Source organism: Antedon bifida, chromosome 6 (assembly GCF_963402885.1).
Source record: "Antedon bifida chromosome 6, ecAntBifi1.1, whole genome shotgun sequence".
In the NCBI taxonomy this organism is placed as follows: Eukaryota; Metazoa; Echinodermata; class Crinoidea; order Comatulida; family Antedonidae; genus Antedon; species Antedon bifida.
This window is the reverse complement of record NC_136231.1, coordinates 4,632,116-4,650,528: the sequence shown is the minus strand read 5'-3', so window position 1 is coordinate 4,650,528 and position 18,413 is coordinate 4,632,116. Positions and strand designations below refer to the sequence as shown.

At 31.2% G+C, this 18,413-nt stretch overlaps 1 protein-coding gene across 1 annotated transcript in view; it reads right to left on the bottom strand.

Moving 5' to 3' along the window:
• LOC144844994 (A disintegrin and metalloproteinase with thrombospondin motifs 3-like) overlaps positions 1 to 18,413 on the bottom strand; it is a 32,125-nt gene that overhangs the window by 7,736 nt on the left and 5,976 nt on the right. The window contains exons 7-15 of the mRNA XM_078702110.1: positions 15,251 to 15,389; positions 12,450 to 12,558; positions 11,842 to 11,982; positions 10,483 to 10,618; positions 10,097 to 10,216; positions 7,643 to 7,776; positions 6,970 to 7,033; positions 5,173 to 5,284; positions 3,942 to 4,075 (exon numbers count right to left, since the gene is read on the bottom strand). Of these exons, the coding sequence (XP_078558236.1) occupies positions 3,942 to 4,075; positions 5,173 to 5,284; positions 6,970 to 7,033; positions 7,643 to 7,776; positions 10,097 to 10,216; positions 10,483 to 10,618; positions 11,842 to 11,982; positions 12,450 to 12,558; positions 15,251 to 15,389 (1,089 nt within the window). The remainder of the gene's footprint in view (positions 1 to 3,941; positions 4,076 to 5,172; positions 5,285 to 6,969; positions 7,034 to 7,642; positions 7,777 to 10,096; positions 10,217 to 10,482; positions 10,619 to 11,841; positions 11,983 to 12,449; positions 12,559 to 15,250; positions 15,390 to 18,413) is intronic.

Genomic DNA, 18,413 nt, shown 5'->3' with positions numbered 1-18,413 from the left:
CGAACGTTATAACACTTGACCTACTTAATGTTTTCAAATTAATTTGGTATGAATAACATTATTTCACATAATTGTTTTCTTTGTACACTATAATGGGTAATGTATTAGGTAAAACAACTTAGTTAAAAAAATTACTTTCGATCAAAATTGTTGTATTCTCTTTACAACTTTTATACCTCATGGAAGAATATGTGCTTTTTAATTGGCAATATTAATGGTTAAAGGATTATTAATGAATATCTTAATTTTGATATTATAAAGTCTATTAGCCTAAACCGTTTTCAGGTATTTTTTAAAAACATTATTTCAACATTTATTTTTGTGCGCTATAGACGGGTACTGTAGAAAATATAGTTTAAAAAATATTGTTTGTATTGTGTTTAAAACGACTATTATCACTCAAGGACTAATGTGCGTTTGAATTGTTAATTAATAAAGGATTATTAATGAATATGTTTCAGGTAACAGTTGATATCATGAAATTTAAAAAATCCACATTAGTGCCTATTTCACCCAATTGTTTAGTTTGTGAGATATAGACGGGTACTACAAATATAGTTTTAAAAATATTACTGTATATTGTGTTTAAACGACTATTATCACTCAATGAATATTGTGCGCTTTTAAATATTAACAGTAACAGTATTAATGAATATGTTAATTTTGCTGTTATAAGGTAGTGTAAACTGTTTTTAAGTAACAGTTGCTGTAATGACATTTGAAAAAAAAAACATTAGTTCAGCTTTGTTTTTTTTTGTGCGCTTATAGATGGGTACTGTAAGATGATGTCATTGTAGGCCTATGTGGGTGATTTTTAATTCAGAGATTTGTTCAAACATTCTAGGTCTACAGTGGTAAAACATTTAGTAATTTATAGATTTTATAATAAAAGACATTTATGCCATAAACGATATGCGTAAGAACACCATTTAAACAACTTAATGTGATGCTTAACATTTAGATACAATTATCTTCCTACATCATATTACCTAGGAAACAAAATGCAATGGGAAAAAAAATTGCTTTTGACAGTTTTGAAAGAAATTATTGTATAATGTTATATAAGTTATGAAAGAGTAGTAATAGGCATATTTAAATTGTTAAATAAAAAATTATTTCAGCTACTTACAGTTCAACATTACATTCGTTACATTACAATTATTGTATTGTTTTTAAAACAGCTTTCATCACCCAGGGAATGTGCGCTTTTTAATTGTTAATTAATAAAGGATTATTAATGAATATGTTTCACATTAAAGGTTAAGGCATATTTCACAATATGTTAATTTTGTTGTTATAAAGTCTATAAGCCTAAACCGTTTTTCAAACACTATTTCACCCAATTGTTTAGTTTGTGAGGTATAGACGGGTACTACAAATATAGTTTTAAAAATATTACTGTATATTGTGTTTAAACGACTATTATCACTCAATGAATATTGTGCGCTTTTTAATATTAACGGTAACAGTATTAATGAATAATATGTTAATTTTGCTGTTATAAGGTAGTGTAAACTGTTTTTAAGTAACAGTTGCTGTAATGACATTTAACAAAACCGTCAGTTCAGATTTGGTTTGTGCGCTTTTATAAAATGGGTACTGTAAGCAAGTTTAAAAAGATATTACATTGGGATCGATTGCAACTGTTTATTGAAGTGGGGTGGTATTGAATGACTATGCAGTGTGTCGTCACATGTTGACGTAAGAAGTTATTTATTAGTTCTTAGTTTATATACTACGATAGAGCCTACTTTAAATGCTGTTTTAATTTCAGGTAGTCATGTTCTACTTGTGTTGAAAAGTGTTAATGAATAAAACGGAATAAATAACTTGTGGTTATCGTTTTTAACCAAACTGTTGTATTTGTGTTTGCTTCAGAAATTATCTTCTAGAATCGTAACAAGTCAAAACAAAACTAAAATGAATTCGCCGTAAAAGGACATAGGTAAAAGTTCGCGGAACTAGTTTGGCAAATGGTAAAGTAGTCAAGGGTCATCTACCCATAACAAATTAATTATTCGCCGTAGAGGGCGTCGATGCAAAAACTATTTGGAAAAAATTAAGTAGGTCAAGTGTTATAACGTTCGTAAAAGCCAGTTACTTATTCGCCGTAGAGGGCGTAGACGCAAAAAAAGTTCGCGGAACTGGGTGGCAAATGGTAGAGTAGGTCAAGGGTGATCGATTCATACCAAACTATTTAAAAAAAATTAAGTAAGTCAAGTGTTATAACGTTCGTAAAGCCAGTTACTTATTCGCCGTAGAGGGCGAAGATGCAAAAAAGTTCGCGGAACTGGGGAGGCAAATGGTAAAGTAGGTCAAGGTTGATCGATCCATACCAAAACATTTTGAAAAAATTAAGTAGGTCAAGTGTTATAACGTTCGTAAAGCCAGTTACTTATTCGCCGTAGAGGGCGAAGATGCAAAAAAGTTCGCGGAACTGGGGTGGCAAATGGTAAAGTAGGTCAAGGTTGATCGATCCATACCAAAACATTTTGAAAAAATTAAGTAGGTCAAGTGTTATAACGTTCGTAAAGCCAGTTACTTATTCGCCGTAGAGGGCGTAGACGCAAAAAAGTTCGCGGAACTGGAGTGGCAAATGGTAGAGTAGGTCAAGGGTGATCGATTCATACCAAAATATTTTGAAAAAATTAAGCAGGTCAAGTGTTATAACGTTCGTAAAGCCAGTTACTTATTCGCCGTAGAGGGCGAAGATGCAAAAAAGTTCGCGGAACTGGGGTGGCAAATGGTAAAGTAGGTCAAGGTTGATCGATCCATACCAAAACATTTTGAAAAAATTAAGTAGGTCAAGTGTTATAACGTTCGTAAAGCCAGTTACTTATTCGCCGTAGAGGGCGTAGACGCAAAAAAGTTCGCGGAACTGGAGTGGCAAAAGGTAGAGTAGGTCAAGGGTGATCGATTCATACCAAAATATTTTGAAAAAATTAAGCAGGTCAAGTGTTATAACGTTCGTAAAGCCAGTTACTTATTCGCCGTAGAGGGCGAAGATGCAAAAAAGTTCGCGGAACTGGGGTGGCAAATGGTAAAGTAGGTCAAGGGTGATCGATCCATACCAAAATATTTTGAAAACATTAAGTAGGTCAAGTGTTATAACGTTCGTAAAGCCAGTTACTTATTCGCCGTAGAGGGCGTAGACGCAAAAAAGTTCGCGGAACTGGAGTGGCAAATGGTAGAGTAGGTCAAGGGTGATCGATTCATACCAAAATATTTTGAAAAAATTAAGCAGGTCAAGTGTTATAACGTTCGTAAAAGCTAGTTACTTATTCGCCGTAGAGGGCGTAAATGCATAAAATGTTATTAAACTTTGACCGGAAGAAGTAGAGGAGGTCAAGGCTAACATGTTGGTGCAATATCAACTCAATTAGACAGTTATTACGTATTAAAATCTGTTTTTTTTTAAATATTTGTGAATGTCCCTTTAATTGAATTTGAATAAGGAACTAGGAACTAGGAACTAGTAACCAACTTCACAGACATTTTTCAATGCTCAAAAACAAATTTTCAATTTCACTGCACAAAAACTATTGAATTGGGTTATACTATTGATGGTAGAACGTAAAATATAGATAGATATAATATGTAGGCCTATTTTCAAATCTAAACAACATCTATTTTTTTAAGTTAGCACTGTAGAATGCTTGTCATTTCTCTTGTCATCCCCTGGCTGTTTATTTTAACAAGTTTTGATTTTAGCATCTTGCTTATTTGTTTTGGACGTAGGCCTATCTCAATTGATATCCTGCCATTATAACCTACAGCATTTTTGGTTTTTTTTCCAGAAATTGCATGTATGTCGGATGCAATCCATGACTCAATCTTAGTGTGTGAACATTTTTTTCATAGCAATCCCACTCGGACATAGAGAGATGATAATTTAATCATGTTCTTTTAAATTCAAACAGCAGTTAAAATTGTTTACTCACCACACATCTCCCTTCAATGCAAATACCATGTGGGTTTTCATATGAGCAAGCAACACCATCAATGACGTTCTGATCAGTGACCACCACCGATTTTGTGTTGAGTGACACACAGGATAACTTACATGAAAGACTTCCTAAATGCAAGACAGCTATGTTAATCAGTGTCAGATATCATAATAAGAATACAAGTACTAAAAGTGAGATAGCAAAATCATCATTACACTGAACAAAATAGTACAGTAACCTTACGAGCTAGCCAATTAATGCATTGTATATTATTGACTAGTATGATTATATCAACTGCTACAGTTTTCTTTGAATAATGTGTGTATATTATGTCTATGACAAACAATTAATGTGCTTTTTACTATGTGTTTATATATCAGGGATCATGTCAAAATGATTCTACTGAATGTTGATTTAAATTTTGCGGTACACCACGTATATTTAGTTATGAAAAAAACTGTTTCTCAACGTTTCGATCAATATACTTTGATCGTCCTCAGTTACTGCAGTGTGTATACCCAACCAAACAGGGTAAAGTGTAAAAAAAAGGTAGTTACTGCAGTAACTGCAGTAGAATAATTTTGACATGGTCCGTTTATGAATGAAAAATTAATTATTATTATTATAATCAAATAATTATTTATTTTATCAGGCAATCTATACATACATAAAAAATACATACAAAAATACTGTACTTGTGAAACTAATGCCTAAACTATACTTTTTATATACAGATGAAATGTGACAACATGATTAACATGATTGACTGTTGTGTTTATAAATGTCAAGATTAAATTTTCTAAAAAAAAACTCAGAAAATGAATTTCAGAAATCACATGTTGCCCTAGTTATGACACCTTTGTTTGTAACCCATCATAAATTAATGACATAAGGCACATGTGCTGTTGATATACACCTGTTCAGAATACATGATACATATCAGGTGAAACCAGTATAAACAAATTTATATCAAACACATGTATGACATAATCAATTTTAAATTACTTCTTCCCCACCCCACACATGTTTCTTAGGTAGTGGCACGGTTTTGGTCATGAAAACAAATCCTGGTACTGTGCCAGACAGGATTTGAACTTTGCACCCTGGGATTAGCAAGCATGTAATTTAATCACCAAGCTATATTGCCACTATCCATAATTCTAAAAACAACACCCAAGAATGAAACCTCTCAAAGTTCCAAACCATAAACGTGGAGAGTACCTACTGTTAAGAAGTTCTGAAGGAACCCAAGAGTGTGGTTCCCCTTCATGTAGCCAGTTGGACAAGTTATCCTTACACTCATCAGCTCTGGGGTCTTGAATTGGATTTCCACAATCCTATAGAACAAAGAATAAAAGTACAAAGTCATTCTGGCGTTAAATGATCTGAATTGAGAAAGAAACATTCATAATTAGATTAGATTAAAAGCATGAGAAATAAAGTGTAATATTAATTAATTAAATTATCAAATCACTGAAGTTTTATTAACAATGAGGTGCTGGTGAGTAAACGGTTTGTTTCATACTATATTAAAGCAGGTTTTCTGTATATAAAGTGCAATATATTGAAATTTACACTTTGACCTTTTGTTTTCACGTTTTGTCTTATTTTCACATTATGTTTGTTTTTGTTTGTCTTGTTTTAACATTTTCTAAGTTAACTTGTTTTCACATTTTCTAAGTTAACTTGTTTTCACATTTTCTATATTATGTTTTCTGTCTTAGTTTCATTTTTTTATATTTTGTCCCTTGTGACCAGATCTATTTTAATAGTACAGCTAAATTGACGATTTTTAGCTACATTTAGTCTTTTATAATGTACTCTTCCATACTGTATAACATCTTTGTTATTATTTATGTTATAATATGAAAGTATAGTAGGATTATCTAATTCCACATATATCCCATGGTATTTCTCTATTATCATCCACTTTTCCTTAAATCTATCCCATTTTAATCCATATAGTCCACTCACTTCCTTTTCAGATATTCCCATTTTCATTTCAACCTCAATTTCTTTTCTGCATTTATTAATAGTAATTGTTGATTACAGTATATTATAATAAAGACACACTGATCAATAGCAAGTCATGAGTGGTTTGTGTGGCTTGACAAAAAATGACCAATTATGATCAAATACTGGATAGAAATACGATATATGTTTGCATTTGTTCTGTGAAAAAGAATCCTACAGTGTATATGGTTGGTACTTATTATAGGGTCTATTAAATTATATTGTATTTCAACATGAATACAAAATGAATGTAAAAAACACAAATTTGCTAACGTCATACTCCAAAACAAGCTTATTTCCCAATTAAAACGGATTTTGTCTGCGAGAAAAAGACATCAGTTTATTGAATGATGTCTGAGGCAAATAAATTAAATAATTGCTTCCTTGGAAAGAGTTATTACCATAGACACAAGGACTTGCAGTAATCCAAGTCCCCTTAATGGCACCATACTATGCAGTTGTGGTAGGAAAAATACATAGCTTTAAAATCTATTGTGCGACTGGGTTTTAATTTGAGTAAAAATTGTCTATATTATTATTATACTATTTATTTGGTGTATAGTTTGTTCCAGACATTCGACTCAATTGAATTACTGGATGGAAATAATGAATTATAGACATGCTGCTCTTCATCATGGGGAGGACTGTGTCATTATGACGCGTTGGGAGGAGTCTCCATTAGTTTGATGATGTGTCATTTATAAGTGGGCAAGAAGAATTTTTCTTGTGGACCTTAAAAAGAGACTTTATTGACCACTGTGTGATCGTTTCATACTGCAATAATACCATGAATTGCCAATATTAGGTCAATAAATGTAGAAAACATACTGTAGCCTCCTGAACAGTAGTATGAGTGTATATTACGGTCATGACAATCTGTTATAAATCATACACAAAACACCACAGAGAAACAGAAGTCATTCAATGCATCTGCATAGTTGAAGGATTATTTTACATGACTATGACATTAACAATTCATTTGAGTATTTCAGACGCTTAATCATCTTACCTGTGTATTGCACAATTTATATTCAAAAGATTTTCCTTCACATTTCTTGCCCCCAAACTGAGCTCTGAAAATTTATAAAATCATATAATAAGTGAGATGATTATCATGCTAATTTTTCATAGTATACAAATAATGCACAAGTCAGAGTGCATTAGTGTAGATGCGGTGAACTCGAGGGTATTTATACGATACGATACAAGGAAAGTTTATTGCAATTTCAAAATACATTAAAATAGAATTGAAAATAAATATGTAAAAATTTATAAATCGTATGCATAGAAATATAAGAAATTTTTAGAAAAATACATATACATCTAAGCAAAATACTATATACAAGACCGGACATTTATTTATAATGTTGAGACATGCACGACATGCAATACATGAGAGTGCGCCGCATCTTCACTAACGTACGAATTTAGACTTGCATGTGCATTATTTGTTTTATAACATGGGTCTATGAACTATTTCCATTTATACCTTTTTGGGTGTATATACCTAGGCCTCCTAGAAAGAAGCTAGGCCTATGGCAAGCACCACTGCCAATAGCTTGATTCATGTTTTTGTGTATCTTCTTTTATCCCCCTACATTATCAACCCTCCTTTCTCTCCACATGTTTAACCCCTCTATCTTTCTGGATACAACTCCTTTATTCAGTACAATTAAATTTACCTGGGCTTATCACAATATCTGCGCCGCTTGCTGACACCAATACCACAAACCCTAGAGCACACTGTCCATGCAGTCCACTTACTCCATCCACCATCTTGATAATTTATATGAATGCATGATCCATTGATACACCACTAGAAAACATGAATTTACATTTAATTTTCAGTCAAATTAATAAAAACTATGAAAGGAAGCTGAGGAAGTAAATACGTTTAAAAAAGTATATAAACACTTCTTAATTGATAATAATAAACTGAAAAATATTATTTTAAGCATAAAATATAGTAATTTTGTCACTAAATATATAATTAAAAACAGGCAGGATCATGTATAAAAATAAAACAGACAAATCTCTTGTTTCTGCCTCAAAATAAAATATTTATTGTACGAGTACTTTCGACCATAGGTCATCATCAGGTACTGATAGAATATAATATTTTACAGTTTGTTATATTAAAAGAAAACTGATTTGGTCTGAAAATTATTAAGAAGTACTATAAATAAATGAATTTAAATTACAAAGTAAACAATAGGAAATATAGGATTTATGTTGGAAATACAGTACTTTTATATTTATTTTTAAAGTTGTGTCACTATATAATGTTATTTGTATCAATGCATGTAAACTTAATATTGTATGGCAAAGGTAAAACAATGTCAGAAATAAAGGAAGACTAATAATCAAAAGTCTGACTACTGTGCAATTAATATACCCTAAGGGATGGGGTAAAATTGATGGTTGCCAGGTTCAACTAATAATCCGCTGAATCATCTTGAATATCCAGAGATTTAATCCAAGCAAGATTTGTATGTGTCATAGGTCAAAACTGGTGTTGGGATTAACTTGTCGTTCTTTTTTCAAAAAAGAGTGATTTTAATGTTTTTATGTTGTATTAATAATGTTTGTGAATTGTGAAAGTATTTGGAAATTTGTATTTGCTTTTATTAGACAATTAGTAAAATTTAACCAAATCGTGAATTGCTATTATTTTTGTTATTGGTTTTTCTTTTGAAATTTTTCTAAATAAAACAATGAAAATTTTTTAATATGGTTTTAAATTTATATATACTGTAATTGATATGTCCTTGCAATAATCTGAACCTAATAGTCCTGTAATAAGTAGTAAAGAACATTTATATCACATTATCCAATAAGGAGACCTTAAATGGATGTATCAAGGGAAGAGGCCTTATGATCAGTGGTTAAACCATGGAGAAAACATGAACTTGAACTTAAATACAAGGTTTTATAGACATTACATAAACCAGTTTATCTACACTTCCTCTCTTCTATAATAAGTGTAATTTACTTAGTAAATATTATGAGCAATATGAAAAAAAATGATGAAGGAAGAAAAGTAAACATCCTTTGTAAACATATGCTTAAGGACATCTTACTATTAGACCAACAGATGGAGAAAGAGATAGAAACATTTAAAGGAAAGAATAAAAAAAAGTATGTGCTAGAAACTCAAGGAAACATATGCATCCTAATATTATTAATGCTATTTAGGAAAATAGCATCAAAGATCTATAATATGCACAAAACAACAGGATACTAAGAACAGATTAACAAATTGACCAGTTATTAGTCCACCCTGAGGATGGAATTCCAGAAGGAAAATTGTGTATGGAATTTGTTTGGGTGTGGGCAAACTTGGGAAACATGATAGACCTTACGTCATGTCACATCATAGCTTGCAATGACGTAGATAACATCAGTTTGGCTAAGACATGGATTTGTTCATGAAAGAATATTTGTATCACAAGTTCAAATATTAAACTTTGTATTAATCTAGATCAGCCACACTACTACTGTAATGTGGGTCACCAGCACCTTAAATCATAGTATGCTGTAACCAGTACAAAATGTTCCTATTCGGTATCATTTGGGTAATGGAATCTTATTCGAACACCTGAGATATGTGTTCAGATTCCAGACTACACTACAAAATGTTTATGGATATTAATGTGCAAGCCTAGAACATAATTTATATACCCATTTTGAATACCATTCGTTGATTATGTATGGGGTTTACATAGCATCTTTTGAAAACATGAGGAAACTCTGAAATCGATTGACTTAAGTAAGAATTGATCATAAATGTTCCATTATTGCTTTTTTTATAATTAATCTTCATTTCACAGATGCCTTCAATTGGACATTTTCAGGTTTGATGCACATTCAATTTCCTACTAAACAGTTTAATAAGAAACAATAGTCAGAAAAAGTTTTAAATGTACATATGCAGTACAATTATATGTAGGGCAAAACATCTGAATAATTATTAGTTCCCTCACTGTTTATTTGGTCAACTGAATAACAACATATAAAAACGAAAAATGGGACAGAAGCAGCTTAAGAAAAGTACATTGCAGTAAATAAAATAAGTCAGCTATCCCTGATGCAAAGCGACTCCTTAATAGTTAATAGCATCATTAATATTCACTTACATGATCTGTTTTACAAAAAGTTCCAGGAAGGGGTGGTTTGGCTCGTCGTTGTGAGAGACAGGTAGGATACATAGAGTCAGCACCACATCGTAGATAACGACAATCAATCTCCTTATTTTCCTGAAGGTAAAAAAAATAACTAAATGTTATAATCGCCAGGCAGGGTTTTTTTTAACTTAAAAATTGTGTATAGCAGTGATGTAGCCACAGGAAATAAAGTGGTGTTAGAAAAGGGAAAAATCTCTGTTCAAGCCATTGGGTTGTCAAACGCTTCTGTGAAAAAGTGGTCAGACGTACACCAACCGTACTGGTGGCTATACGGCCTCTATAGTAAAAAAAAGTAGTATAGTTGAAGATACCAGTAGTACAATTTTAAATATACTTACTACAACACAATGTCTATAGTCTTCACCATGGTTGAAATAGCATTGCTGATCACGACTATACAATTCCCCCGGTAGCATCTGTGATGCCTTTTTGTCTAGTACTTCAAACGGACTGTCTAGCAGACAAAACTTTGATCTTCACATCAATCGGAAATGGAAGGAAATTAAATTGTCTTCATTGTGCCATAATTGAAAGTAAAAGCACAAAATTGTTGTTTCTTTAATAGTATTTCAAAATTGCAGAATTAATTCAATTGTTACAAACATTCCTAGCCTGAATATAAAATGTTAATTCGACGTCTGTGTTGTTAATTTAATTAGTTGGAGAAACAAAACTACTAAATTTCAAATTATCCTGCGATTTTTGTTTATAGTTTTCGGAAAACAATAGTGCAAATCTTTCATATCAATTTAGTAGGTCTATAAGTGGTATCATTGATTTAAATTGCCATTTAGTCATTAAAATTAAAGTTATTTAAGTATGATTATAATTAAATAAATAAAATATAATTATCTAAATCAACATTTCAATTTTCTTAATATTTCTATTCTTTATTTATTGCTGTAATTTTATTTTCCTTCTATCTATTATTTTAGCTTTATTGAAATAAAATAAATAAATTGCATATAAAATATATATCCTCCTAGTCCTTCATTAATAATAAACATACTAAAACATTTCTGCTTAATAGCAACTTTAGTCAAAAACATCCTAATCAATCTGTCAATAAAGTTCTTCCCCAGGATACAAATTAATTTATGCAGAAAATTCATAGTAATATTATTCTTTGCCATTTGAATGTTGATTGATATTAACGTTTATGTTGCTAAACCTCAAAAGAATTAAAAGATTTGATGAAAGTGAAAAAAAGTGAAAAAGTCTCAAAATCTTTGTTGTTTTTTTTGCAGTAATGGTCTGTCTTATTTATGGGTAAACAGTGTCGTAATGGATATGAGTGCTCACTGGCTAAACCCAGGGGCACTGGAGCTTATGGGGGCTCCTGAGCAGTGACCAGAGGGGAAAAAACAGCTTTAAAATATGTAGAAAAAGGCTAAAAATGCACAAGGCCTTCAGCGTTGGAGGGCCACTTAGGGTTCCTAAACCAGGGGCCCCAGGCCTCTGCGTTATGCCACTGTGGGTAAATTGCTATAAACATTGAAACACATACACAACTTTCCAGGTCAAAAAAACTACAGCTTTGTTAAACTGTCATGTTATTCATTTATCAAAGACCTTCACTTTTTTTAATTCTCTTAATAGTTTAAATGTTGTTTTCTAATTTGATATTTATTGAAGAACATTATCTATGGCAGAAGTCATTTGGCAAAAATAGAACATCACATTTACAGAATACTCACTCTATGTTATCTTTAAATGCTCTCAGGCTACATTCCGACCAATAGTATCCACTGTGGGCTTTCACAAGTGATGACATCACACTTGATTTTTCAGCATCCTTCTTACAATCTTCTATATCATTATCATGTATCATTCCTAACCTAAAAGAAGATATTATCGATACATAAATGGTACTGTAGTTTTTTGTAAGTATATGAATATTATTTTACATCTCAGAAGATAGCAATATGTATATTTGACCACTCTGACATGAAAATGTATTGAATATTTTGTATATATAAGTAACACTCAGGTACAGCTCCAAATTATTGAGAAAAGTGGGTTTAGACAAAAAACAAATCTCAATCTGCCAAAAAAAAGTTTTTTATACGTATACGTATTACTACTATTAATTTCAGGTTAGCCAAGTAAACTTTACTAAACACATTGCTAAATTGCATCCATTTATCTGTATATAAATGGAATATAGTAGAACCCTCTTTTTGGGAACCCCTCCCTTGAGACACCCCTATTCAGGAACTTCCCTATTCAGGAACACTTTGTGTGTTGTTTGTTGTGTCTGAAGGGGTTCTACTGTAGACATATTGTAGATTCGTAGCTTACTCACATATGTCCTACTTCATGTGCTATTACAAAGGCAGTTTGTAACAATCCATCATCCCTTACCACAGCACAGCTTATTCCACTCTTACACATACTATTCGTCATGCTAAGACCTGCAATGTGGAGAACATCAAAATAAATATGAAATACTACTTAGTTACCAGGGATATGTGTTAATCATGCTGAAATAGATAAAATTGTACAACAAGATGACTCAAAATAGAGTAAAAAAAACAGATCTACTGGTGAATTAGAATAAGAGTTGACCATAATAAACACAAGCATGGTGTAGTAAGATCAAACCTAATTATATTATATATAAATGTGGGATTGCTACCAGTTAAAAAGGTAATATTTTTGGTAAATGGCAAAAAAAAACCATGTTTTAACAGTGGGTTGTATCATTGTCACTCGGCCCAATACTTAATACTCATCACCACAACATGGATTATGAACAAAAATTAATAATTTTTTAAGAATAAATCTAAGTCAAGAATATGAACTTTTTCATAATGAACTTTATGAACTTCACATCTGACCTAGTGTAAAAGGATTAAAGAAGGTACAAATACAGATACAAGTTCTCTAAACACTTCCTGCCTGGATCAATATATATTTTTTCAATGACATTAACTTGTTTTCAAATTTTTTTAAAATTAATAAATTTACTCAAAATAGGATGATAATTAACAATGGCGAAAAACATGAATTACCACTAGAAGTAATTTACAAAACAACAAAAATGTATATAATCCTAAAAATAAAATAAAACATTATAAGGCCTACTGCATGATAAGAGATGTCTAACAGGTTAAGGTTCATAATAGAGGATGCAATGAATTTTGTATAGGCAATTTCTGTCACTGATATTAAGGATTTAGATTGGATGGATGGGATAGTTGTGTTGAACTACGGAAGACAAATTTGCTCTGGCTCCAAGTTACTGATCGAGTGCAGAAAAATGTCAACTTAATTTGCTCTTTATAATAGCAAGCTCTAAATGATAAGGATTTTAGAACAGTTATCTAATCACAGTAGCTTGAAGCTAGAGTAGTTTGTACTTTAACAGTTGCTTTCACTAAATTTTAAAATTTCTTAAAAAGGTTTTTAGCATGGATCTGTATTTACTCGCTTGTCACTCTAAGTGGTGGGTGGGAAACGTTTTTTTACAGCAAAATGTGTATAAAAAGTAGTGTTTATTTAAACACTCAAATCACACCTCTTCACTTTGTGACTTGAGGCCTAATACAAAGGCTAAAGTAAGTCTGTATTGCTAAAGATTGACTAACAAAATGCCATGCCTTTATTCCATGCTTAAATGCATTAATATTTTAATCATAAATTAATAAACAGTAAAACAGAATCATGCATGTGTCTTCGTTATAAGATGAAAAAGATGATGGGAATTTTAATTTTAGTGTTTTTCATTTAATGGTAATCAGTTTACAATGCTACCTGGAATGATAGATTTTCATTTTTAGATTTTTAGAAGTAACAAACAAATATTTCTTTATCTCAACCATTACTGATAATAACAACTCTATGTTAAGCATTGTTTATAACTACAGTGTGTGAACAACAATAAATAAATACCCTTTTTTATTATTACTGTACCCGTATTAAGTTGGTTTACAAACTACTCATTAAAGGTATTGAATGCAAACAAGCAAACAACCTACAGTATGACTGATGGACTGTAATAGTACATTAATTGGTAATTTACTATAATATACTGGATTTATAAGGAATACAGTAATTACATTGTAATACTATGTAGCTTTACATTGGGTGGCTGCCAGTACAATCACGTTAAACTAAAACCTGTCAAAATGATTAATGATGCATTAATAATTCCTGTCGAAAATAGGATATTAATCATGGAGAGCGTTCAAGAACATGTTAAAAATATCCATATAACTGACATCAAATCCATAAAAATGGATTCTTGCTGTCGTAAAAATAACATAATGTACTCTTTATTTTGATTTATATACAGCTTAAATTTTAACTGAATAAAAAAAAATATGAATTACAATAAACAAACTGTAAATCAATATTAAAATCATGAATATATCATTTTGATAGTTGTATATAAGTACTTGACGAAAGATTGATGTTATTGAAAGCTTTGTATTTTCTTTCTGCCGCTTTTAGTTAATCATTTTCCTTATTTTATAAGCATCTCAATAAGATCCAGCCACTGATACCTATAGCATTGTTATTTTTCAATAATTTGCCTTTAATTATAATTTACTATATCTATATCAATTATTATTTATTGTAATTTTAAGAAAAAATTTAGGAAAATTCTTTCCATTAACATTTGCATAAGTTCATTCTTTGACTCCACATTAAAAAAAATATGGGAACATACTCCCATAATGCAACTAGTAAAAGTTGTGTCTTGTCCTTACCAGGTACCCATTTGTACACCAGAGTGGAGAGAGGCAAACATAAGTAAAGTGTCTTGCCTAAGGACACAAGCAATGTGACAAGCAGTGGATTCGAACCCACAATCTCACTATCGGTGATCCAACTAGTCCACTGTGCCACACGCCCTTACGGAGTTAAGGGAGACCTTTATTATGACTGGTAAAAAATAAAGAAGAAACACTTATAGAAGTAAGTTTGCCAACAAAGTTACAGAAGACAGGACTTATGCATGGTCATAACATACTAAAATAACAGACTTCTTTTGCAATTGGAACACTCCAGAATTAGATATAAATTGATTCCAAACACTACAACTACTAAATAAAAGCAACAAATTAAGAAACGCACATGCAAGAAGTGGTATAGGCCTACCTGCGACTAGTAATGTCTTTCGGATTATAAAGGCTGTAAAATCTGGAATACGAGTGCTGGTTTTGGAAACATTTTGAGCTAATAAAGCCACACTCTGGAAACTCGAATCACGAGAACCACTAGTTTCAATTTCAGTAGACTACCGAGAACAAAAGTATAATTGATGATGAAAAGGAGGTAAATTTTATTTTATTACCAGGTAAATAAATATATATTGAATAATTAATGAAACAACATCCAGAAGAATATATATTTAAAAAGCAATCAAAGCATTAAAACTAAGATTTTGGAGAGAAAAAAATAATTTTTAATTTAAAAAATAAAGCTAACAAATAAAAGTTGAGATTATAGGCAGAGTCAGGGAAAAAACAGGGAGTGGGGCGCTTAAAGTGTCCAATTTTTTAAAGGCAATCTTTTGCTCCATTGATTTTGATAAAATAAAGAAATTACCAAATTTATTGAATGAAATTGTACACATGGTATAGAAATTGGTGGGATTAAAAGGTATATTTCAGATCCCAAGCTATATTCTAATTTATTTTTTTTAAGGTGTCCCTAATATTCCTCTAAATATATTCTGATGTATGATGAGGATAGATAAAACCTTCCCAATATTAAACTGTCCTGTAGCAGAATCCTTCAAAATTACAGACAGCGATGCAATCACTCCCATAAATTTAACACAAATACATTTTTATATCTTTATGTACCACATGTTCATTCCTGCATGTCAAACGATTTGATCTCACCGCATAAATGTGATGAATGAATTGATTTAATGGATTTCGTCTGGGAACCCCCTCGACAGTTTTTATTTCCATTCAAAATGTTTTGCTAACATTCCCTGGACGACAGTGTCCATTAGGTTTAGTTTCTTGATATAGAAAGCATGGTTCAAATATAACTGATAAATTATTTTTAAGGGAAAAAATGAGAAAATATGCGTATCAAAATAATTTTTTTAACATAATAAAATCTGGAAAAAGGCTGGAATGATGTTACAGTAGGTTAAATATGGGATACACATGTTATGCTGTATCACTGAATTGGTCTATGATACTGGAAAATTTACAGATATAATACTAAGAATCGGCTCATAACAACACAAATTTGTTTAGGATGACAAGAAAAAGAACATCTAATTATTCAAAATCACAAAATCAAAAAAAAAGTCTAAATAACTGATTAAGACTGGCATGGTTTCATTATCTTCCATTGAAAAGTTCAAACATTTAATCAAAAGAACTTCTTGGAAAACAGTCAGATTAAAGTGCAGTAAAAGTTGTAGAATTTGGCTAGTCTAACACTTCAGCTTCAGGGTAAACTATCATATCATTTCCTCTTAGTTTAATACCCAATTACACTGGATTTCAAAATTGTTTTTTGTACTATTCCAATCAAGGAATCAATGTTCTAGAATATAAGCTTTTTCACTATTAAAAAAACAACTTTGACAGACACAAGATTAGAATACTGATAGATCTAAAATTAAAAACAGACTAGACTTCTTATTCACACAGACTAAAAAGAGACTTTGAAAGACTATTTTAATAAGTATTAAATAAGAATTTAAGTTCCACGAATTGTTAAATGAATCCTTATACCTTGACCTTCGTTTAAAGATGACTTTAGTCGGTTAATTCTTCATATAAATTTAAGAATTGTGCAGTTTTTGATTCATTTAATGACCCTTTAAATTGCATCAGTCTTCTATTCCTGTTTGCCTCATGATCGAAAGTTTTAAAGAGGTTTTTCGAATTATGGTAATAGTGTGTTACATTAACTATCCACACAGAAAAAAGCTAAAAGACAGGTACAAATACAACATTTCACATACTTTTAGCAATTACAAAATTTTCATAGAAAACTAACTAAAAGAAACAAGCTAAACACATTCCAGAATTATTAAATTGCATTTACTGCGGTAAGAAAATGGTCTTGCTATTTCAGTAGAAAATTTGCATGGTTTATGTAATGTTGAAGAATAGACTAGTCAGAAGCGAGAACATTTTTAGTTTGGAGTTGGGGGTTGGGGTGGTAGGAAAGGAGGATGGATTAACAAATAGGATTCAATGACAAAAAGCTATAAACGTGAGTATAACATTGTTTTTAGTAAAGGGAAAGCTTTCATTTTTCATTAGGCATGCTATACAGTAACTGTGTGTTGTTATTACATTTTCTGGTTAATACAAAGTACCTCCCTAGTAGAACAATAACAAAATAAGCAGCAAAGAATGTTAAAGCCATTGAGTAGTAAACAGTAGTGAAGAAGTCACTTCAACAGGCTTTTTAGCTATGAAGGGTTCATTATGCAAAAGGCAAGCTATCATAAATTGAAACAAACTTGCATCGAAGGACTACCTGCAGGAGGTGACAGATTTCTGAAGAGGAAGACAGCAAAATCATGGTTGCCTGCAGTAGCATCATTATGGTTTGAACGCATCCATATCCATCTACAAGGGATTTTAAGACGTTTACGCAAATCTACTTTATATTTCTCACTGTAGTTTCTGGACTGAGCAAAAAGAAGACGAATATAGATGTAAAACTATGCAACAAATCAGGAGGGAGAACAAACTCCTAATATTGTAAATTACAAGTATTGATTTTTAATAATAAAAATAATATAAAATTATAAATATTATATATATAAATTATTTATGAACAATTAATCTTGAATTACAATTACAGGACAATGCTATTGAAATGCGTAAATATAAGTAAAACCATTTTTAACTGGTATTATAAAATATTGTGCATTTAATCCTGTTTTGCACATTTTTCGACGATTGTGTAATTGATATAAATAAACATTTTTCATGTATTATCTCCAAAGGGCATAACACCACAGAAGGCGGTTTATTGTTTGCTATACCCTATGGGTCTTCTGTAGTTATCTATCAACTTCAAATGCTGTGGGCCAAACATTCAATTTAAACTCAATCCAGCGGCCTACTTCCTCGGGTATTATGTTATCATTCATGTTATTGAATTTTCATAGAAAAATTGGATTGGATAAAAAATAAAATTTAACATTGTCAGTCATAATCAAGGCCATACGATATGGTTAATGTCAATGTTTTACAAATGTACAAAATAATGTTTACTGATAGCCTTGATTTGGAATGACATCTCCTTTAAGAATTATATCAAGTTTATGAGG